This window comes from Ceratotherium simum, chromosome 6 (assembly GCF_057802395.1).
Source record: "Ceratotherium simum simum isolate JZ-2026a chromosome 6, ASM5780239v1, whole genome shotgun sequence".
Lineage (NCBI taxonomy): Eukaryota > Metazoa > Chordata > Mammalia > Perissodactyla > Rhinocerotidae > Ceratotherium > Ceratotherium simum.
The window spans coordinates 29,328,034-29,352,287 of NC_141905.1; the positions used below are offsets into that span (position 1 = coordinate 29,328,034).

The 24,254-nt window shown below is 39.2% G+C and overlaps 2 protein-coding genes across 8 annotated transcripts in view; one reads left to right on the forward strand and one right to left on the reverse strand.

Annotated features, from left to right (window-relative positions):
* Nucleotides 1–290: 290 nt before the first annotated feature.
* Nucleotides 291–13,864, reverse strand: ANAPC16 (anaphase promoting complex subunit 16). Of its 2 annotated transcripts, XM_004427000.3 has the most exons (4): nt 13,724–13,864; nt 9,123–9,291; nt 3,937–4,011; nt 1,970–3,197 (listed from the first exon to the last, which is right to left on the reverse strand). In XM_004427000.3, the coding sequence occupies exons 2-4, from the start codon at nt 9,262–9,264 to the stop codon at nt 3,082–3,084; spliced, it is 333 nt and encodes a 110-aa protein (XP_004427057.1). In that variant the 5' UTR covers nt 9,265–9,291; nt 13,724–13,864; the 3' UTR covers nt 1,970–3,081. The 2 variants fall into 2 exon arrangements, with proteins under 2 accessions (XP_087288177.1, XP_004427057.1); XM_087432051.1 differs by lacking the exons at nt 9,123–9,291; nt 13,724–13,864 and adding an exon at nt 13,366–13,566 and having other exon boundaries at nt 291–3,197.
* ASCC1 (activating signal cointegrator 1 complex subunit 1) overlaps nt 13,564–24,254 on the forward strand; it is a 101,491-nt gene continuing 90,800 nt past the window's right edge. For 2 of the 6 annotated variants that reach the window (XR_015552459.1, XM_087432048.1), the window contains exons 1-4: nt 14,105–14,456; nt 15,288–15,429; nt 16,791–16,890; nt 20,885–20,982. Coding sequence is in view for 5 of the 6 variants with exons in the window: in XM_087432048.1 (XP_087288174.1) it covers nt 14,157–14,456; nt 15,288–15,429; nt 16,791–16,890; nt 20,885–20,982 (640 nt within the window). In the remaining variant the exon portion in view is untranslated. The other 4 variants (XM_014784885.2, XM_087432050.1, XM_087432049.1 and 1 more) reach the window with 4 other exon arrangements.

Sequence of the window (24,254 nt, forward strand, 5' to 3'; positions counted from 1 at the left end):
AGTTTCTACCACTTCAGTATCTGGTGTTCTTATTGGGAACAAGGGATTCCAGGACTCCCAACCATGTTGGGGAAGGGAAGCCACAGGCTGCAAGTAAACAGAGAGCCAAGAGAGGTCCTTGACTCAGGAACTCGATTGCGAGTTCCAGACCACTGTCATTCCAGGTGAGTTATCAGGCATGGGATGGCACTAATAAATAACACATTTAAATCTATCAGTGAAAACGCAGGATTTTAATGCTGACCCTGGATAATTAAATGTGAAGTCAAAAAATAAAATTTTTTACTATGTAGAAGTAAAACCAGCTTTATTTAAGTTTACTATGTCTCATTACCATGAGACAAAATAGTTATATGTAATTATATATCAGATCAACATGAACGATTCTTTAACAGCAAATTCTGCCTTCAGATTTTCTAGTATATGATAAACTAGAAGGCACAGAGACACAGATTTGAAAGACCTAGCTCCCTTGCTTATTAACTATAATCTTGGTACCTTACCTTCTCTGTGCCTGTTGCCTCAACTGTGAAATAATACTTGCCTCATTTATCTCACAGGGTTGATGTGAGAATCAAGACATGATATATGTGAAAATGCTTTGTGTTTTATGCACAGAGGCACCATTACCATCAGCTTTCTTCAGATGGCTGTCTGTGCAGTCCTGGTCATTAGCTGCCATCTGCCCTCTTGCTTTCCTCCTTGCTCACTTAGGTGTGCCTCAAGCATCTAACTACATTTTCACCATACTGAACCTTAAAAGGCTATGTAGACACTAACGTATAGCTAATTCCTATCAGTTCCTAAAGAGGACGCTGTTCCTTCATTGTGCTTGAGACCTCTTGTCACCAAGCAGTGGGAGGGAGAAGGGAGGGTAGTGACGAGGCTTATTTCCTCCAGGTAGTTAATTCATTTTATCATTAAAAAAATAAGGTTTTAGGATTTTTCTTTGTACAAGGCAGTGGGTTGGGCTCAGGGGGATGCAGCATGGTGCATCTAAAATAATCTCAGCTTTGGAGTCTGGCAGACTTGGAGTTAATATCCAGACTTGGCCATTTCCTTAGCTATGCAGGCTTGGCAAGTAATGTTTGCTCTAAGCTTCAAGTTCCTCTTCTGTTTTAGGGGGTATTACATATCTTGTAGCATTATTGAAAGGATTATAATTAATGCCTGTGAGTGACTGGCACATAAGTGCAGAGGAGATGACAGATGAGCAACAAGGTCCATCTTTAAGCCCAAAGCACGGTAACAGGAATTGTGGATGCTAAGACATAATGACCTACAGAAAGGTACAGAGAGGGAAGGGCTGTCTTCAAAAACAGTGGTCTTGTTCCTGGTAGCACTTAGGGAGCAGCTGATTGATCACTGTGAAAGGTGCTTCAGAAAGCACTTCTGTTCAGCCCTAGGATTTCTTCAACTTCTAAGACCATAAAAAGAAATGTCCAACTTAAAGAGAAAAATAGTCTACAAGTTCAAATACCAAAGGGTAAAGATGAAGGGATACAGTGTCTGTGTTGTACAGTTATACAAATGAAATGAATGCAAGTTAGTGATTGCTTCTAAACTGTCACTGAAAATATGATTTAAAGGTTTACTGCAGTCTAGGTATTTTTAATTTTTCCTTTGGTAATCATCAAGATGGTTGATGCTAAAAAATACAATGTTAGGAAACTCAATGGCTTTCAAATATGGAACTTGTTTGGGTTCGAGAAATATTAATGTGGAAATAGGTGAGTTTGCTTGTGGAAATAGGTGGTAATTTTTGTGCTCTGATGTGCTTTAGAGGCAAGAATAGTGGGCTGAATTATCAACTGCAATCTATTCCAAGTTCCAAGATTTTCTTCTGCCTGGGCTATGTGACCATGAGCAGGTCTTTAACTTCCTTGTGCTCAGAATCCTTAATGACTCAATGAGGTCACCACCTCCTCTCTGTCAGGTAGTACGTGTTAAATATTTTGAACTCCTGAGATTAAGGTCAACTGCTACTGGGATTATATTTATTCATAATTAAGCAACCCTAAGCACGTCAGGTAACAAGTTATTGCTGAGGAGAGAGGCAAATGTCATCTAAGGCAAAATTTGCATACAATCTAATAAAGGATTCTCCTAATTGTGCAGTGTGGACCCTGGGGTCCCATGAGAAAGAACAAAGGACACCTCTTAGCTTTTCAGGTTTTTCCCTATTATGGTATTAAAACCTACTCAGATATTGATAAGATAAATTCACATACTTCTGTAAGGACAAATATCCCTGAGATAAAAACAAATCTACCATTTGCTTAGGGGAAATGGTTTTTAGATTCCCTTCTTATAAAAAGTAATTTGACCTCTTCCCCCTATCCTAAATCCCTGAGACTTTGAAAGGATAAAGAAACTAATCTGGAGCTCTTTCAAAGGATTTATTTGCTATAGAATTGCTTGAGCCCACCAACAAGGTGAACTCAGGATTTCTTTTTAAAAGGATTTTGCTCACTGCTTTATTTTTACAAGTGCTTCAACATTCAAAAAGCAATTCTTTTTGCCAGCACTTGGCATGTCTAGAAGAGGTTAGAAAAAGTTAGAATCTATAGAATGTCTAAAAATAGAAAAAACCCCGAACATTTCAAAATTCCTCATTTGGACAGATCCTGAGTTGAAATCACATTCATCTGCAAAAAAGAACTGTTTTAGGTCAGAAATGCTGTATTTTATAAATCCAGGTGCTGACCTTGGACTTGACTGTGAGGATTCCAGGCACTGCATGAATGGCAAGAGAGATGCCATTCAGTTGGCCAATTCGGGTAGGTGTCCTCCCTGGCTTGTGAAGTATTATAAGTATCTCTTAAACCCAAACCTCCTGGTTCTCTTATGCCGATTGTCTTAATATGATTCTCAATATTTTTTTAAACAAATAAAAAAAAATTTTCCCTGCAAGATCATACATAAGTATTTGTTGCTTTAGATACAGAGAAACCAAGTATGGATGTGAATTAACAATTCAGCAATGGAGCTGTGAATCTCTGGATGGCTATGTAAGCTGTAAGAAAAGTCCCTTGCTGGCCCTGCACTTGCTGTGCACCAGAGGCGACCATCCAGGCAAGGTCAACCTGAAGAGGGTGTGAACCCAAGCAGCTGCTCGATGGGTTTAAACCGCCACTCATCTGCCTCCAGCTCTTCTACCAAACCAGCTAGTTTTTCCATCCGAGCAACTTGCTGATCTGTAAAGAGTCAAGGAGGTAATATATAATACATGAGATATTCACCAACCACCAACATAATGATTGGTTTAAAAATAATTTCTAGAAGAATTTTTTCCCTCAATATTCTAGTAGTAATGGAGTCTTATTGTATGTTGGTCAGAAGACTTAATCTTAAAAAAAAACAAACGTAATACTTATCCACCATGCCACAGTGATTTGTGTACTAAAATCCTATGGTTACAGGTAATTGTAGCCTTTCCCCCCATATTACGCTTTCAATGGAGAAATGGTCTGATGGGGGAACATAGTTCCCTGACGCATAAATGAAGGCCTGGTGAGGCATGATGGATGAGAAAAGGTGATATCAGGATATTAGAGTCGAGGCTTCTCAGAGTTCAGATAGACCAATGAAGTATTACATAAATATTTGAAGATGAAGATGATGATGGTAAAACCAGTAGAGGAAAATAGTAAAAGAAGGTTTCAGAAAGGAGAGGAAAAAGTAACATAAGAGTAGGAAGCATTAACTCCCCTAGAAAACTAACCCTCTTGACTCAACTTTAAATCTCAATGTGGACATTATATCTGGATTAAGATCATAGAATGTTCTTGTTTGCAGGTAATTTAGAAAGTCCACTTAAATAGTTGAATTTCGGGAGTTTTTGTCACAGAGCACACTGACCTTTCTGAGTCCCCGTCTCCCACCTCCCCAGTAAACTTATTCTCATAGTTAAATACACAACACTCATGTGCTTACCATGTTTCACCTGTTTAAGCGTAGATGCCACTTGATAGCTGAAAACGGATTCGCAGAGGAATCTCTCAGATCCATCTACAAATAGAACAGGAAAAGTTTTAATCTGCTCTAAGGGTTTTATGGCTTCTGATAAACCAAGCAAATTTGTCTATTCTTTTCCCTGCTTTTACATTCAGGGTCTAGTTTTTAGTGTTTACAAAGAGGGCTTCTGTTTCATTTAGAACTAAACTGCTCTGTTATAAAAGCTATTTCTTCTATACCTAGAATATTAAAATAGTTCCTCTACTTATTTAAGAGTTTAAAAATAGTGTTTAAAAAAACAAAAACAAGAAACCTCAGTTTGACGTCCTGGTTAACATTTCCCCCCTCCCAACCTGACAGTTTCTTAATGTTCTCCTGTTCTGTATGTCAGGCAAACACTGACAGCTGACGCATTTGGCCAGGTGGCCCCTGTGCTATCAACATACAAAGGTACACCAAAACTCTAAGTCATTTTCATTCTAAAAAGTAAAACTGAGGGAAAAATAGCTGTTGTTGATTTTTAATATATCAAATTACATCATACGACCATCACAAAACACTGCAGGGAAATTTCATTCTGTAAACGCAAACTGTAACCTTGATATTCCAACTGAACCAAAACACTGCAATTTGGATGGCGATAAAAGTATGGTGCAATTGCAGAACCTAGCATTGTACTGGTGCCAAGAACTGGCAACAAGAAGGTAGCTAACTCAGTCACCACAGTACTTGGAAGATGATTGTGAAACAGAAGCTAGTTCATGTTATGCCTTGTCAGGCAAGGTCTGATACAGCAAAACATACCCCAAGAGAGCTCATGAAGGAAAGTGTGACTTTTAGAAGGGTAACAGAAGCCATTTGGGGAAGGTATCTTATTGCAAAAATCCTAAAACAAATGGAGGGAGAGGACACGCTGTTTTTTTTTAGGTGGTGGTTCGTGCCAGCACTACTAGGTGTCAAGCACTCACCCATCAATCATGGGTTGGTGTGTCAGCCAGGTATTAAGTGACAAGGAGACAAGACTAATGCATTCTGGCTTCATGCTGAGTTTCACACAAGGCAGGCCTTATTTCAGAAGTCATGGTAAACAATAAGAAAAACTACAGATATTGTATCTAAATGGCTTGAATATACAACCAAGAAGGCTTCTAATATTATCTTCAAAACTGATGCAAAAAAATGAAAATATTATTTTCATACATAATATATATCGACATATATTATGTATTATTTCGAAATATAATTTATTTCATTTATAGTGTCACATAAAAAGGAAAGTGTTACATCCTTTAAATTCAACCTCTTTTGTACATATGGTGCTATATGGGATATGAGCCTATCCCCTCCTCCCACCCCAACTCCTCTGGCTGACTGTAAGTCATTTGTGAGCAGATTATCCAAATTGAGCAAAAAAAAATTTTATTTTCAATTAACTAAGTATTATACTGACTGTCCAGTTTAAAGATCTAGGTAAGCTAATGCTATCACTGAGTTTTTTAGATAAGGGCAAAGGGCAGCAAATAACTATGACTCCCACTATGGGAAGAGGAACTGTGTGAACATTTGACACCAATGACGCAATTTATTATGGCTCTTCTGCGTAAATACGCCAGTGTTCATTATCCTATTCATACTCTTGCTTAAAGAGTCAAATTATAACTCAAGTTTTATTTTAGCAAGAGCAAAGCACAGAGAATTAGAGCTCACTTCTCAGGTGGTTTGATCCTGAACTTTAGGATCTCACACAAGGCAGTGTGGATTATAGGCCATAAGGATCAGGCCAAGACGTACCTGGAAGCTCTTGGAAGTGCTACCTCCCACTTACATTTAATCACGAGTGCTATTAGGATAAAATGCTTCAGTTATAACATTTGCATATTTCCCTTGGTAATGAACTTCAAAGCAAAAGCATGTAAGATAATCTTTCAAAAAGGCACCTGCATATCACTTTGCCACTCTATATGCCTATGGAACACACTTTTGCTGATTTGCAGCTCTGTATTAACCACAAGTCCACTGCTTCTTAGCCACATCCTATTAGATGTAATATGTGTACTAATCTAAAGACTGGAATTTCTCCAGAGAGGAGTCAGCCTGGGGCAATCTGTCTTCCATTTAGAAATTGTAATCAAACCCTTTGTAACACACCAAGTAGCAATGTATCAGCTTTCCTTTTAAGGGACAAGCAAAGGTTATAAATAGTGAAAAGTTCAGTAAATTGCCCAAATTTAACACCATTGCCAACTCCAATAAATAGGATGCTAACAAATTCATTTAAAAGACTATTACCTCACAGCAGGAAATTAGACAATGCCAGATAATTTAAGTTCAGTGGCCTACAATGTCACTAAAATTCAGCCACTTCTGGGCTGGAAGGCAGTCTCTAATTTGCTCACTAATAACTAGGTGAGGACAATCTTAGCCAAGGGCAAGAGAACGCTGAAAACTGCTGTATACTGCTTATGTGAGGTGTCTGTTACCCGAGAGCAAATGCACGAAAAAGTTAATTCACAAGGTTAACTGTAAGTTATTTGGGTTTATTATCCTAGACTTAGGAGGATGCAAGATCAAGTTGAACCTGTTAAGATTATAAAGAGCATCCAACCTTGATCCCTGATCGCTTTTGTTCCTTACTCTGAACAGGCAACTCTTCCTACTGTACTTTTGTATTTGATTAAACTATGTACTGTATGGGCCGCCCCGGTGGCACAAGGGGTTAAGTGCGCGCACTCCACTGTGGCGGCCCGGGGTTCGCCGATTCGGATCCCGGGCACGCACCGACGCACCGCTGGCAAGCCATGCTGTGGCAGCATGCCATATAAAGTTGAGGCAGATGGGCACGGATGTTAGCCTAGGGCCAGTCTTCTGCAGCAAAAAAGAGGAGGATTGGCAGATGTGAGCACAGAGCTGATCTTCCTCACAAAAAAAAAAAAAACTATGTACTGTAAGAAAAATGGTCAGGTACATGTGCATTAGATTAATTGCATAATAGTATCACCTATAAACATGGTAGAAGATGCTTCCAAATCTAACATCCTTATTAACTTACACTTAGGAGTATTCTCTTCAATTTAACATTCCTGATTTGACCAGGATAGCTCAGGCATTGCCAGCTCTAATTTTAGTCTGTCCTTAAGTGTAAGCAGCTTTAAAACATAGGTGACACTTTAAACCTAAGAAAGAGAATCAAAACTTTGCACTATGAATTTAAACTTAATAAACAAATTTATTCTACAATAGAAAGTGAACCCATTCCTCCATGAAGCACACTGGATGGAATAAAAATGGATAGAACTGTAACTTGTTAGAACATCAACATTCAGACTAATCTCAGAAGCCTTTCTTCTTTAATGTTCCCAAGTAGTCTGGTGTATACTGACCAAGAATGCTGACAGCTTTGAGATTAAGGAGGTACCTCCTGTATTAAATTTCTCCTGTAGCTAGAATTTAAATGACTTCAATCTTAAGAGTCCATTGTTAAACACTGATTCCTCTTCTGCTGCTATAAAATTCATTAAGCAATTTAAGTGTCTCCAACTTTTGATTTGTTTTGTGGGAAACTTCCTTAATACCAGGTCTCTGCTGCATATAATTCAAGTTATAATATATTTTTAGTGCCAAATATGGTAAATAAGGCCCCATTGTTCACTACCTCCAGACTCAGTGATACCTACTCCAGTATTGTCAACACAAATGAAGAAAACAAAAAGGCAAAGACAGAAGTACATACACCTCAGATGTATCACTAACTATACTACCTGAGTCAACTTCACGAATCATGATTTGAACCAATTCTAGAGAGCCTTATGGTCCCAATCTTCCCATGTTTTCCTGTCACAAATGATTCTTCTGTTTATCCCGGCTTAACCCCAAACTCTGCTTTTTATTATACCTGATATAAATGAATAAAGATCACCCCAAAAAGCTGACTCCTAACTATAGCTTGTACATTTCTCAGAGACATTTCCAGATTAATTTTTAAATATACTTCCTGAAATTTGTAATATTTAAAGCCAAAAAGATCAATATACTATAATTAAACAGAAAAGTGCTAGAATCAAGTAGATATTGAATCATTAATAGGTTCTTTGTTGATTTTTTTTTCAAAGTATGATGAATAGTTTAATAGTTAAAGACCACTTTCATGAGAATCCCCTGGATGTTAGTCAAAATGAAAATTCCTGTGCTGCACCCTAGACTAATTCAGAATCTCTAAGGTGGGCCAGAAATGTGCATTTTAAATAAGCTCTTCAGGTGATTTTTATGCTCCCTATTAAGAATTTATTGGTCTAGCTCCTAAAGTGACAAAAATCTGATGAATTCCAGGTACCAATGTTATTTCATGCTTACAGCCTGTGCCCTGATCTTGGCCAGTCAGTTTGCAAATGTGTACTGAATGATTTCATGCAAATCTAGCTCCAGTGCCAGAAAAACCACCCAGCACTCTGCAGTAGGCCAGGAGAGTCATCTCCACATATAAGAGTAGTATATTAGTCCAGTTTTTATTTCTTCTTAGAACCTCTTTGATGGGGTTAATCTATCTGTAGACTAATTACATTAGAAAAATACATAAGGGCCGGCCCCGTGGCTTAGTGGTTAAGTGCGTGCGCTCCGCTGCTGGCAGCCCGGGTTCGCATCCCGGGCGCGCACGGACGCACTGCTTCTCCGGCCATGCTGAGGCCGTGTCCCACATACAGCAACTAGAAGGATGTGCAGCTATGACATACAACTATCTACTGGGGCTTTGGGGAAAAAAATAAATAAATAAAAAAATTAAAAAAAAAAAAAAAAAAAAAGAAAAATACATAAAACCTACTAACCATAGGGAGGCAGACTGGTGCCGGGATCAAGCAAACTGGAGCAGGAGAGCAAAAGAATTCCTGGTTCCAGTGCTGATTTTGTCTTTAATATGGTCAAATCACTTTTCTGGGTCTACATAACTCTAGATGACCTTCTTGATTTCCAAAGTCTTTTTCAGCTCCAAAATTCTGGTTCTGGAGAAAGATTTGTGTTTTAAAGATATTATTTTGAAATGGGGACAAGAGATGAGATGTGGAGCTGAAATCAGGGCAAATTTGTCTCTAATCCACTTAATAGCTTCTTTACAATTAATATTCATTGCAGGTCTGAATCCAATTATTCAGCACAAAGCAGCATGAGATCACCTTCTAACATCTCTCCAGCTCCTTTGGGGTAGGTGAAAAGGGCTTTCCGTGGCGGGGCAAGGTCTGAGACACTGAAACCAGATCCAGTGACAGAACTTCCACTGACCCCACCAGCTGAGGATGATGATGAAGAGGCAGCCATTTCCTCTCTAGTAGAATTCTCACTTCACTACAGAAAAAGAAAAACAGCAATTGGCAAGTTTATGGAAGTGAGATTGACAACATTTCATTCTAGCTGCCATAAAAGCCAGCATACAGTTTAGTCAAGAATTAGCTCCCCTTTTTTCTATCCTCTCTACTCCCACAATCTTTTATTGATGCCTCAGGCCAAAAAGTCACTCAGGATTTTAAGTGAAAATATGTTTATTCTTAGTTTTTCTACTTAAAATACTACTTCCTACCATTAGCAAACTGTTTATGTCACTTGGGATTGACGGTGGGTGATTTATGGGTTATGAAGAGGTGGTAAGGCAGTGCCAAGGTAGCAATTTGACTGAGGAAATAAATTATATGAGGATAAAACAACCATGCCTTATAGGACAGTTTGTCTTGGATACATCCTGACCAAGCCACACCAAGAAATTCACTTATAAAATTTTGCAAATAAAATTCCAGAATAACACTGTGTTCTGTTCCCAAGGAAGAGGAATTGGTTAGGAAATACATATTGGCCCTTTCATTAAAAATTAAAAAAAAATTTTTCATCCAAATGTAATACCCAAATTGATCACTTGGTGGCGTCCCAAGACTAGAACAAAATAGCTCAGGAAATGATCTTAGAATTCATGGTCTATTAGGAAGAGAGCAGCTGCCAGTGTTTAATCTTATGTCATATCAAAAAAATCCAAATGTAAATGAGAAAATCTGTACTGAATACATGTTCCTTACAAAAGTTCAAAACAAAAACACTACTTTTGCTATAGAAGCTTACACCACACATTTACAAAAGATTCCAAAAGTGTATGTTATCTAAAAAGACTGGTTTAGTACTGTGCTAAAAGAACTTTCTGCCATCATGGAAATGTTCTAATGTTCTGTTTCTGTGCTGTCCAATATGGTAGCCACTAGCCTCATGTGACTATTAAACTAGTGTGGCTGAAGAACTGTATTTTTAATTTTACTTAATGTTAATTAAAATTTAAATAGTCACATGTGCCTAGTGATTACTGTATTGGAAAGTGCAGCTGTAGCATTTAGACAAAAAAATGACTTTACACTGAATTATACACTTTAAAATGGCTAAAGGTTACTTTTATGTTATGTGAATTTTAGCTCAATTTTAAAAAAAAGAAAAAAAAATGACCTTACGAGGATTTTTACAACGAATTTCCCTCTTTAATGGCCAGAGAGAATTTTAGTTGAATTGTTTTTTTCTTGCTAGTTGCAAAATGAAAACATTTGTTATAAAAAGTTGAAACATTTTTGAATTTTAAAAATAGAAAAGATGAGGGAATGCTATGCAGATATAAATCCTATATATACATAATCCAGTTTCCTAGCAAGGAAAATGATACACTGTACATTTCTGAAATGCTGGCTGTTCTGTTTCCTTAATTTAGTGATGATGATTTAAGGCTGTCAGGGAAGCAGAGTTTAGTTTCTGATTTCATTATATGTCTATAAGTAATACTGATTAATACTGAAGTGGGATATGGTAACAGTAAGGCAACTGCTATAATTAGAATGTCAGCCTATTTAAAAATGCAAATTAATGACATTTTCAATCTTGCTATTATATCACTTTTTGTTTTTTCTCTGAGCTCTATAACTTTCCAAATTGTATTCATATTCATAGAGGCAACAACTTTTCAAGTTTGATTCATATCCAATCCTTTGGACTACACTAGCTTAAAATACAGCTTGACAAGTGTTTTTTTTTTTTGAGGAAGATTAGCCCAGAGCTAACATCCGATGCTAATCCTCCTCTTTTTGCTGAGGAAGACTGGCCCTGGGCTAACATCTGTGCCCAGCTTCCTCTACTTTATATGGGACACCGCCACGGCATGGCTTGACAAGTGGTGTGTCCGTGTGCGCCCGGGAACCGAACCTGCCAACCCTGGGCCGCTGAAGTGGAGCACGGACACTTAACTGCTATGCCACCAGGCTGGTCCTTGACAAGTTTTTAAATCCTCTTTTAAAAAGAAAGTAAGCAGGGGCCAGTCTGGTGGCATAGTTGTTAAGTTCACATGCTCTGCTTCTGCGGCCCGGGGTTCCTGGGTTCGGATCCCAGGTGCAGACCTACACACGGCTTATCAAGCTATGCTGTGGTGGTGCTGCATGTACAAAATAGAGGAAGACTGGCACAGATGTTAGCTCAGGGACAATCTTCCTTACCAAAAAATAAATAGATAAAATAAAATAAATAAATTAAGCAGTAATGGACCAGGTCCAAATTTCTAAGTGGACTCCTGTTGGGATTAAAATAAAGTATACAGCAACTTAGCTAGCTTTTGGAGTAGCTCAGTCTTATTTCCCATCAGTTCAGAGCAGAACCTACTGTGAACTGTTTATCTCACCTATGACTTAAAACTTGAATCTTTTCCCTTGATATATGCTCTACTCAGTTGCAAATGCAAGGAATACTTTATATTTTGAAATCAGTTGCTCAGCAGAGCACTCAAGCAACTGCCAGAGTGAGGACAGCTTCAAACGCTAGACACAATGCGACTTCTAAACCAAATAAAATCAAAGGAATTCCCTTTCATCCTATTTTCTTTCAAACTCAGAACTACTATCATTCAAAACACAAAACAGCCAGGGTTGAAAACTGGAGTGCAGAATTAGCACAAAGCTAACTTTAACATAAATAAGCAGTTTTCTGCTAAGGTGGAAAGATACACCTAAGTAATTTCTAGCTTTAAAGCTTTTAGGTTAAATTTTGAATGCTATCAAGAATTAAAGTGAAACTAACAATAAACTCCAGTTTGTAACTGCTCTAAGAAGGCAGGCATTCTGATCACCAGAACCAAACATAATGCTTGGCCTATATTAAGTAGCTGTTGATTTAAATAAACGTTTGCTAAATGAATTAAACATTTCATAGGAACTAGAGGATTCCTTAAAGGTCATCTAATCCAACTCCCTCATTTTATAGATGACAAAACCAAACTGAAGTGTAGAGACTTGAGCTTATTTGCTGTGACTTTTTTCAAGCAATGGCTTTGCTGGCATGTCATGTGCCATGGGAAAGGTGACACAGCATAGTGGTTAAGAGCTCAGACTCTGAAGCCTCTCAGCCTGCGTTCATGTCCTAGTTTTGCTACTTAACTTGCCGTGTAACTTTGGACAAATCACTTAACCTCTCTGTTCCTCAGTCGCCTCACATTACCTACCTCATAGAAGTGTCACAAAGGTTAATATAACTAAAGCATTTGGAACAGTTACAGGCACAGTAAACACTTAATATTAGCTATCCAAAATCACTGATGGATATAAACTCCTGACTCTTTTTTTTCCTATGCAGATCCCAGTTTTCATACTTCTTATGTCCCAACACACTCATGGAGAAAGTTCTAATTCTCTCCATTTGACAAAGAGTCTGCTCAGGGAGAGGGAAAACGCTCTCCATTAATGCACTTCACACTTTCATTTTAAGGTTCATGATCTCAGGAAGAATCCTGAGATCTAGGAAAGAGAGAAGGCGTTGTCTTCCTACCCTCAAGGCCTCGCACACAACCTGGATCACAAGGTTTCCTGAATGAATGATGAACAAATGACAGCGCAGGGCTAGCAGCTCAGCAAAGGTTACGCAGAGGTTAGAGAAACTTGGCGTCATGAGGGTTAGTCCATTACTGTTTTCTCCTTCATTCTGCAGATCTATTTACACAACTCTCTCTCCCACTAGGCTGCCAGGCCCAAGGTAGGTGCTCAGTAAAATTTTGCTGCATGAATAAATATTGACGACGAAGTAACCTGGGGCTTGGCCCTCTCAGGGAAGCGGGGACTGCTGGCGGCAGAGATCCTCATAGGAGAGCAATGCTCTTTTGGGGCACACAGCATGGCTGTGTCCGCACTAAGATGATTAAACATTTACTTCATTAAGACAGGGATGACCTAGTATTCATACTTTCCTTCTTAGCAGATATGTGCCTATTTTCTTAAAAAGAATTCCTTTTGAAAAAGTCTCCTTATCAAAAAGACGCTGAAAGCAGCACCCTGGCACAATAGCACCTTATTACAAGCAATCATTAAATTCCATCATCAACAAATCGTCCCACTGTGTTCCACTTAAATAGCTGATTACCACCCAAACAGATGCTGCAGCTAAAACGAGGTGGGGTGGAGAAAAGGGGCTGGAGACGGGAGGGGTCAGAAGGCCAGGATTCCCAACCTAACTCCAAGCCACATCTCCCCCACCTCCCCGCCCAGTCCCAAGGGGGCGACGCCACCGGCACCGTCACACTGCGCAGGCGCCATCCCCCGGTCCGCATGCGCACTCAGTCCGGCGCGGCCTGAGGAAATTTCTTCTGACAAGCCTTCTTCGGCAGGCTCCTGTCTCTCCTCCTACCTTCTGCATTTTACTAGTTCCTGCAGGTAGGCTCCCAGGGATCGACTCCCTGTTCATCAAGCTCCCGAGGGTCCCTGAGCCCTGGGCCACTTACCTCAATGGTTTTGGCACTTTCCCCTACAGCCCCGCCCTCCAGGGCCAGCCGGAGCGGCCGCGCTTCCAACGGCCAGGACGGTGGCGTGCTCGCGCCCGTGCGGAGGGAGCCTGCGGCGGCGTGCGCGCGTCCGTGCTGTGGTGGGCGTGGCCGGGGCGGAGAGGCGCGGAGGGCGCGCTCCCCGGGAGCACTTCCGGGTCCTTGGCCTCCTCGCGGTACCGCGGGTTATCGGCAGCAGACGAGCGCTCTTCTCTCCCTTGGGCGTAGTGGTTTTTTTGTTCGCTTTTAAGATTCAGGGCTTCAGCTTCCTGCACGGCATTGCAGGCCTTCTGCTCTCCTCTCCCTCTCCAAACCACCACGAAGCAGGGTTAGATTGGCTATGCCCCCTTCCTTCTGAGCGGTCTCGCAGCCCAGGGCTGTGTAGGAAAGGCAGATGAAGAGTTTGCGGTCTCTGAGGCAGCTCTGCCTCCAGAACCTGTGGTCTGAAGGCCGTATGTTAACGCTGAAGTCTACTTTTGTGGAGAGCCTTGGTGCTTTTTTTGAGAGGTCCTGGGGGAATAAGGCACTAGGATGTAATATCATTAAACTATTGCTAATTATGCCCCCTCTTTGTCCATTCAAGTCTGTTTACCTTCTATGTTGTTATTTCTCACAACGCGAAACCTCTCCTTGGTCTGTAAGCAAACTACCAATGAAAGTGACTTATTTGCGGAGGGTTGGATTGAACATCAGTGTATGTAGTAAGGATTGATCTGTTTTCTTTGGGACTTTTCACGTATTTTGGGCCTCAACACTATCCAGCCTATGTGGTAGGAACACTGGTTGAATTTAAACACAGCCAGCCGATAAGGAACCTTTGTTTCCCGAATTGCTGATTTATTATGTGGTGACTAGAAGCTTGGCTTCTCAGTGAGTCATGTACAGTTTGTTGGACAGTGGCGTATAGAAATTGGGTTCCTCCCCTCAGCAATGTATTGGTTTGAAGAACCATGTTGGTCAAGTCATATTTTAACTGTGTTTTCATAGGCAACTGGATCTAATCCTTGGGTGTCTATTTCAAGCACCTCTAAAAGTACTTAGGGGCTTTTTTTTCCCTTGAAGGATAAGTGTATTAAATATTCCTAATTCTCTTAAGTATTATGGTGGATAGAAAGGGTGAAACACTTTGCAAATGGTTAGATGAACACAGAAGGTTGTATTTTATTCCTTTTAGATTCAAGTAATAAACAGACCTATTCTCTCTTACAGAGTCGTGGACAGGCTGTATATAAAGGGCCCAGTATTTTTTAATCACCTTTTTTGGAGGACTGAATAGTTTATAAATTACTGTCTAGAGTGAGCCAGGAATGGAATAGTGTAGTGGAAAATGCAGCAATTGGCTTAAAACAGCTTACAGATGTTAGATTAGGGGAAATCTAATGGAGACAGTGCTGGTTTTGCTTAGGATGTACTATGAACAGATGCACAATTATGTCTTTTCAGGCCTGCATAATGATCCATATAATAGAGATAGGGTTTTTATTTCTGATTAAAACAAAAGGTAGGATGGTCATTTATTTTTCAGGATTCCACAGGAATATTATTTGGAGGACATATGGAAGTTCTTCGCCCACAGCTTATTAAAATTGGTGGACGGATTTACAGGAAGAATCCCATCCAAGAACAGACTTATCAACATGAAGAAGAAGATGAAGACTTTTATCAAGGTAATCCTAGTTGCTCGTTGGTCAGATTAGAAGTAAAATGTTCTCTGTATTGTAAAAGCAATTCTTTGTTTTGTTTCGGTGTGTTTCTGTGTGAGTGCTGAAATTTGAGATGTTTGGTCTCTCATAGCTCCATTTGTGTTGATGTCTTGAGGACTGTTGAGTTTGGGTTTGATGGGGTGTTCTCACTTGCAGTTCATAACTCAGGTTATGTTTCTTCTTTGTATAGAGGCTTAAATGTAATAGAGGTGATTTTAGTTAACTGTTAATATTAACCATTAATATTTCGTGACAGTTAAGTTCCTTTATCTGTAAAGTTGTGAATTAATATATATAAATTATTGAAATAAATTAACATATGTAAAGTATTTTCTCCAGTGCCCAATAATGTTAGTTGTTACTATTATTGTCGTGTTATTTTTTTCTTCTTTGCAGTTATGTACAGGCAGTTCCAAATACACAACTAACATAACTTTATTATTATGTAGGGATAATTTTTTTTTTTTTTTGCTTGAAGATTCACCGTGAGCTAACATCTGTTAGCTTTCTCTATTTTGTATGTGGGTGGCCACCACAGCATGGCTACCGATGAGTGGTGTAGGTCCGAAGGGGTTAGTCTTAGAGAGGTAGCAGTGGGGGTTGGTCTTCCCTGTGGTCCTCCGCATTGTTTCTGTTCCGCTTTGGGGCCTTGAGTTCCTTTATTTCACCTCCTCTTTTCTCTTTGTCTCAGCTATATCGAGTAAGTTCTCCTAGTATCGCTCCTACTTCATTCACTGAAGCAATTTTGTGTCTTAATACTAAAAAGCACTGAGTTGTACATTTTAAGAGGATGAATTTTATGTTGTGAATTATATCTCCATAAAAAAGTAGTAAAAAAATTTTTATTGTATCTTAGCTTCTGGGAGAAAACAGTTAAATAGTGGTACATATATACTACTTTTCCAAGGTTCCAAGACTCGGAGATTTAAAATAGTCATGTGTTTTTTATTGTTCTAAGAGCAGGTCAGATGGAATGTCAGAGCAGTGTTCTGCAATGTGAAGTGTTGGGCTGTTCTTTTTGTTTGTGTATTGCTTTTTTTGTGAGGAGGAAGATTTGCCCTGAGCTAACATCTGTGCCAGTCTTCCTCTATTTTGTATGTGGGTCACTGCCATAGCATGGCTTGATGAATGGTGTAGGTCTGTGCCTGGGATCTGAACCCGTGAACCTGGGCCACCGAAGCAGAGCATGCCTGACTTAACTACTATGCCATGGGGTCAGCGCCTGTATTGCTTTTTTTAAACCTTGAGACTGATTGACAGCTGGAGAGAAGACTATTTGTCCACAGAGCAGCAGCTCTGAGTGGGATGTTATGGTTTCTGTGCAGGCTTCATGGAGTGTGCAGAAGAGCCCTGTGATGCCTACGAGGTGGTGCAGACCCAGCAAGGCTTCCGGTGTACCGTGAAGGCCCCCACCCTGCTCTACAAGTGAGTGAGGCCCTTGGCAGCTTCCCGGGGAGGAACTTCCAGGAAGCTCAGTGGGAAGCTGACTCTTCTCTTTTCCACACTTATTGCAATGCTTGATTACTAATGACAAAGTAGTTTAGTGTTTTATGTCCTAGAATTTCTAAGGACAGATTGCAGGTTAGTTTCATCATTCCACATGTATCACCAAGTTCTGTTGATTTTACCTCTTAAATATCTTATGAATGCAACACTTCTCTTTCTTTACTGCCACTCTGCTGTCTCTTCTGTAGCTTACTTCCAATAGCCTACTTACTGGTCTCTCCACATTGATTCTTGCTGTGCTCCCAGTCAGTTCTTCACATTGAGGGTGGAATGATATAGTTTTTTTTTTGGTGAGGAAGATCAGCCCTGATTTAATATCCGTTGCCAATCTTCCTCTTTTTGCTGAGGAAGATTAGCCCTGAGCTAACATCTTTGCCCGTCTTCTTCCGCTTTGTATATGGGATGCCACCACAGCATGGCCCAATGAGCAGTGCGCAGGTCTGTGCCTGGAATCCGAACCTGCAAACCCTGTGCTGCTGAAGTGGAGCATGCAAACTTAACCACTACACCACCGGGCCAGCCCCTGGAATTATTTTTTTAAGAGGCAAATCTGGTTATTTTACTACCTCTCCTTAAAATCCGTTAATGTCTTTCCATTGAAGATGGAATTCTATTCCATTAGTAATGACCAAACTCTTGAACATGACTTAGCCAGCCTTGTGTTTTTCAGTCTCAGCTAACACCACTCTTTCCCTGGCTTTGCACTTAAGCCCAACTGGGCTTTTCTTCAGTTCCTCAAATATGCTGTGCTCCTTCCTGCCTTAGAGCTTTGGCATATACTGTTCCCTTTGCCGTATAATCTCTCCTCTTCCTTACGTAGTTATATTCTTCTTCCTCAGGAAAGCTTGCTTAGATACCATCATACCCAACACCCACATTGATTACCCTACTATGTGTTTCCATAATAACCTCTGCTTTTCCTTTTTTTTTTTTTTTTAAAGATTTTATTTATTTAATTTTTTCCCCCAAAGCCCCAGTAGATAGTTGTATGTCATAGCTGCACATCCTTCTAGTTGCTGTATGTGGGACTCGGCCTCAGGATGGACGGAGAAGTGGTGCCTCGATGCGCACCCGGGATCCGAACCCGGGCCACCAGCATTGCAGCGCGTGCACTTAACCACCAAGCCACAGGGCCGGCCCCCCTCTGCTTTTCCTTTGTAGGATTACTCAGTTTTGTGTTTATATTTATTTGTGTGCTATTTGATATTTCCTTCATTGGATGGGAAGCTTCTTGAAGGCAGGAATGTGTCTGTTCTATTAATCTTCAATGCGTGTCAAAGACTGATATGCTTTTTCCAGCGTCATCTTTATGAATTGCTTGGAAACTTGGATCACTTCAATCTGTGCTTGCTTGCGTAATTGCCCACATTCTGTCCCATATTAACCACTAATATGATTAGCTTCTGTGGCTAACTGGCTTCTACCTTTGAAGACAGGCTGGTCTAGGAAGTCCATAAATTGTTTTCTGTATTGTACTGAATTAAGTCTGTCCAAGCTCCTCTATGAGAGGAGATCTACAAATATGGAATCATATACCTTTAAGCTCCAAGAGGCAAATAGTTTCATTTTCATCAACCTTGAGAGTATTCTGAAACGCCTATTATTGATGAAATCCTTCTCCTGGAATGTGGCCAAATGGGAAATCAAAGGCTAACCCTGACAGCTCACTTTCCTCTCAGGCTCCAGTGACATTTTCTTCTAAGAAACATGATTTTAGGAAGTCATGGCTTAGTTTCCTGGTAAAATCAATGTAACATGTCTTCTTTGATGTGTAATTTGCTACTGCTAAGGTGTGTAAAAATTCCTTAGACGTCTGAGTCTAACTTGATGATCTTTTGAATTCTATATACTCTAAGTACTTATTATGTTCCAGATGACTTGCATGTTAGATTAGGTATTAGTTCTGCTAAATTCTAATTAATAGACAGTATTTACTAGGAAGATTGATTTCTTGTGAATCATTTCTGTAGGCTTATTTGGATCAAGGAAGAAATTATTTAGCCAAACTAATTTACAGTCAAAGCCTAATAGTGGTAACACCTGTCCGTGGACAAGATCTAATACTGTGGTTCTCAACCTCAGGTGCACATTACAATCACCTGGGAGGCTTTTAAAACTCCTGATACCTGGGTGCACCCCAGACCAATAAATCAGAATCTCTGGGAGCTGGACCCAGGCATCTTTAGTTTTTGAAGCCCCTCGGGTGATTCCAACGTGTAGCCAAGATTGAGAACCACTCGATCTGGTAGGAATTTCCACTCAGAAATTCAATAAGGAAGTCACCCTTTCACTGTGTATCTGTATTATTGTAGTGGATGTTTTAGACTTCCCATGTAAACCTCTTTTGAGTCTGCCTCACTCTTAACTGGAAGGATGCCATCATGGGCTTAATGAGAATAGCATGGACTGTACTGAGTTATGTGCCAGTCACTGGGAAGCCCTTTTATATATGAGCACATTTAATCCTTAAGAACAACCTTATGATACTTAGTTATTATTCACTCCATTTTTATAAGTGAGGAAGTAGGCTTAGAGTGGTTAAATGACTTGCCCAAAGTTTGTTTGATTCTAAAGACTCTTTAACCTCAACCACTTCCTTTTCTAAGGTGCCTAGACTATTGATGACACTTTGAGCCCACTACTTTTTGTGATAGGCTTGTCCACTAGCCACATGCTAACAGGCCAGAGGCTGGTTGAAAGCACCGCTTACTGATAAGGCCTGGAAAGACAAAGACCTGACAGAGTTGGTGCGATAGAATCTCTAGCCCAACACGGAGGAAAACCACATGGAAATTGTGGGCTTCTAATCCTCTTCTAAACATCTTTTTTAAAAAAAAACTGGCTTACTACAATAGATCTTAATGGAAATAATCAGGCTTGGTAATCCCATAAAAAACCAAATGCACAATTTAAGACATAGTCATCCATGCTATTGGGTACTGTAATTGAAATCATAGAAGCCAAAATATTGTTGATGATGGGGAAGTTTATTCTCTTAACTTTATAGTCTTGTGATGGTCTCTTAGTGGTTTTTGGATTCTGAAACTTCTCTCCTGGAATCCGGTAGTCTCATTTACTTACACATCTAATTACTATGGGTTCCAGAAGATAACCTTGGATTGTCAGAATTGTTTATACTAGGAGGCGTAGGCAAGTAATGTAAATGAGTCAATAGATGATTGAAGTGGAGCAGATGAAAGACAGTAGGGAGTGATGGGGACTGTGGTGAACTCTTGTTCCATTTTTAGAGATGAGAATAGGCTCTAGCCTATTGTTGCCATGAGTTGTCAGATCTTCTAATTTTTCTAAAGAACCTACAGATCTATATTTTTGGGTGAAATTTCCCAATTTTTAGGTGAAATCTTCCAAATAAAACATGTCTAAGTGCTGAATCCAGCCTGAGGGTTACTTGTTTACTTGCTGTGCTTTTGAATCTATCCTGAATAGTGGACCCTGCTCTTTGCTAAGCTCTTCAGTCTTATTGATCAAGGATAATTCCCTTAGGACGAACTCATTATATAGTTAATTTGCTCTCCAAAGGACAAGGTGTTCCCTCCTCGTACTGTAGACCCATTGGTTGCTGGAAGTGCCCTTTGAGAGCATGCCAGTTTTCCTTTCACTGAGCTGCAGACCCAGATTTTGAATCTAATTTTGAGAAGCAAACAGGTGTTGGGCATAGTTACCCTATCTATACATTGAAGTGGCTGTAGGGCGTCATTTTGCCAATGAGTGTAATGCAGCATGTTTTATAAAGCTGTATGACTTGTAATTTCCTCTGCAAAAATTGAGCTTTTACTGAAGCGCTTTTCTGTAAGGGAGTATCTCTGGCCGCATATGATTTAAATAGAATTCTTTATTCTGGTACGTTTTGACTTAACATCCTTCCATTAATTAATTTTTCTTTATATTATAGGCATATAGTTGGAAAGAGAGGGGACACTAGGAAGAAACTAGAAGTGGAGACCAAAACTTCTATTAGCATTCCTAAGCCTGGACAAGAAGGAGAAATTGGTAAGAATCAGTATATATATAAGTTGTATTTGCAAACACTTTTGCATGTATATGGAATAATGTGACCCAGCTGAGGTGTTGAGTGACTGTATTCTTTATGGGGTTCTACAGCTATTGGCCTTTTTATAATATATCAGTATCAACCTCCCAAATGAGGGAAGATGTAGTTAGACAACCTTATCTTGATTGAGTACCTGGGCCTTCATTTTATACTTCACCATGCACTGATGGAATAAAGCTTCCAGATCTCATTGAGTACTAGCAGATTTCTTTTATGCTTTAGTCGCTTGAAATGGAGTTTGTGAGTTATTTCAAGTTAGAATTGAGATCAATGAGATCAGCGAATTCGAAATAAAGTTTAGCCCTTTCCATAAGTGTTCTCTTGTTTTTACCTTGCTTTGTAGACTGGAAAGAAAATTATGAGAGTAATGATTAAAATAACCTGCTTCAAATAACTGCTCAGGTGAGGAAAAATAGTTTAGCAATGTAAATCAAGTCAGAAATTGTCTGTCCCAAGCATCAGTGTGAACCAAGGGCACAGGCTTGTGTTGTAAAATGGCTTTGAGTGAGGGGCACTGTAGGGATAAAATTTTTAAAAACCCATTCTAAAATGATAGGACTTTTTCAAAGTCAAATAAGTGCAGCAGCCTCCAATAATTCATTTTCCATAAACACCCATAGATTGTATTAAGTTTTAGGAGAAAAAAGTTACAAGTACTCTTCTCATTTTGTGCTGTGTAAGAATAATCACTGTGACAGATGAGCAGCAGTGGACTTTAGAGCGGTGCTGTCCAAAAGGACTTTCTGTGATAATGGGAATGTTCTGTATCTGCACTGTCTGGTACAGGAGCCAACAACCACATGTGACTATGAGTGCTTGAAATGTAGCTAGCGTGACTGAGAAACTGAATTTTTAATTCTGTTTAATTCTAATTTATTTTACTTTTAATGTAACTAGCTACACGTGGGCTCCTATATTGGACAGCAAAGTGTTCGAGTTTTCCCCAGCCCTTTGGTAACTTCAGCAAACTCTAGCATATGAACTTTAATGACATTTTTGAAGGACTTTCGTTAAAATAAATATTCAGTTCGTTAAAATTACAGATACAAAAACTTGGGTCTTTCCTTAAGTTTAAAGATTCAAGTTACAAATATTGAAGTAATTTTATAATTGTATTAAAGGTTATTTCTTTAGTTTTTTTCTGATGATAAAATTAATACATGCTTTCAAAAAACGAAAGCTTGCAGAAATTGTATATAAAGTGTAAAGGGATGTCTCTCTCTCTCTCTCTCTTTTTTTTTTTTTGTGAGGAAGATCAGCCCTGAGCTAACATCCATGCCAATCCTCCTCTTTTTGCTGAGGAAGACCAGCCCTGAGCTAACATCTATTGCCAATCCTCCTCCTTTTTTTTTTTTCCCCTTTTTCTCCCCAAAGCCCCAGTAGATAGTTGTATGTCATAGTTGCACATCCTCCTAGTTGCTGTATGTGGGACGAGGCCTCAGCATGGCTGGAGAAGCAGTGCGTCGGTGCGCACCCAGGATCCGAACCCAGGCCGCCAGTAGTGGAGCACGCGCACTTAACCACTAAGCCACGAGGCAGGCCCAAGGGATGTCTCTTGTAATATAACCTCAGACATAATCACTATTAACAGTTGAATGTGTTCCCCATTTTTTCTATCCATATAGTAACATAATTTTTATTGCAGTAAAAAGTATGACATGGTATAAATGTGGAAACCTTAGCCATTTTACAATACTGGAGTCATTCCAAAGTTTATCCAGAAAAGGGGAGGCAGGTTGTAAATTCCATTTTGACTTAGAAAGCACAAATATTTCAATGTGAAAAACGAGTGTGTCTAATTGTTAAAAGTAAGAATTTATTGGAACTAATTTAATTGAAAAACAAGAAGATAAACTGGCTTATTGATCTTGTAGGGAAGTAAAGTATATAGGAAAATCAGATTTACTGGTTAGAGTAAATTGAGTTGTGATGTGAAATCAAAACTGCAGTTGCATTGGTGTGGTATTTGCTGTCATTTATTCATTTTCTTTTGCCTCTCCTAAATTAGACTAGAGAAGGAAATGATTTAGTAGGTTTTAATTTGTCCTCTAGTCAAGGATCTGGTCTACTCTGTTTTGAAGTCTCAGGCAATGGGGTAGAAAAAGATGCTTTTAAAATGGTACTGTCATTGTAGTTAGGGAATTGGTTTTTTAAAATTTAACATCAGTGCCTTTAATAATTTTCTTCCTATATTTTCCTTGTAGTCCTTAGACCCATGCCACGTAAGTTCTGGTCTCAGATATTTGTAGTTGTAGAATATTTCTAACCTCATCATATTTGCTCTTTAGTCATTGTTTAATGAACTTGGAATCTTTTTTGGAAATCAGTCTGTCTGAGCACCTTTCAAGTGCCCTTTTCAATTTTCTGTGTTACAAAAATGAAAACATCTTATTAGTCTTATTCTTTACCAAACCACCTCCTGAATGAAAAAGAACAGATTTAGCATTTTGTACCAAACTTTTACAGATATAAAACATAAACGTGACTTTTAAGCTTCCCTTCCCTCCACCCCTTTTTCTTTTAGTTTCTCACTGTATTTTTGATCTCTGGCAGAGATAATTATAATTTCTACTTTCCTTCAATTTTGCCCCAGTTTGCCTTTGAACCCTCCTATATCAGTACTTCTCTAGCACAATATTTGGGTGCCTGCTATGGATACTTCCTTTCACTGGGCATTTGAGTCTTTTGGATTCTTAAAATATTCTATTTGATAGTATAAATAATGTCATTAGAAAACACCATCTCTCTACTTCTTACATTTTTAGGTTATTATTTATGTCAATTTTTTACTTAGGCAAACAGTTCTCAGGCTTTCTGTTCATTCATTCATTCACAATTTACTTCTTTTCCTAGAAATTTCCATCTTGTTTCTCTACAACAAAATGGATATGATATCTTCATTATTATTAAGAAGTAGAAAGGTTGTTCTTATAGAAAATTTCAAGTGCTTTAACGGAAAATATTAGGACAAATAAATGGGATTATTTCTTTAACTTCTGCAGTTGCCTGGAAGGAACAAGCTTTGTGCTCTTTAAAGTACGTAGCACATATTGCTGCTATTGCAGCTAATACTTCAATATTTTATGTCATATTCAGAAGTCTGTCTTTTAGTCTTTGTTGAAATGCCAGTTTTGTTCATTGTTCATATCTTCTGCACCTTTCCTTAGTTTCTGTTTTGAACCAAGCCTTGCCAGTTCTGGAACCTAGAAGT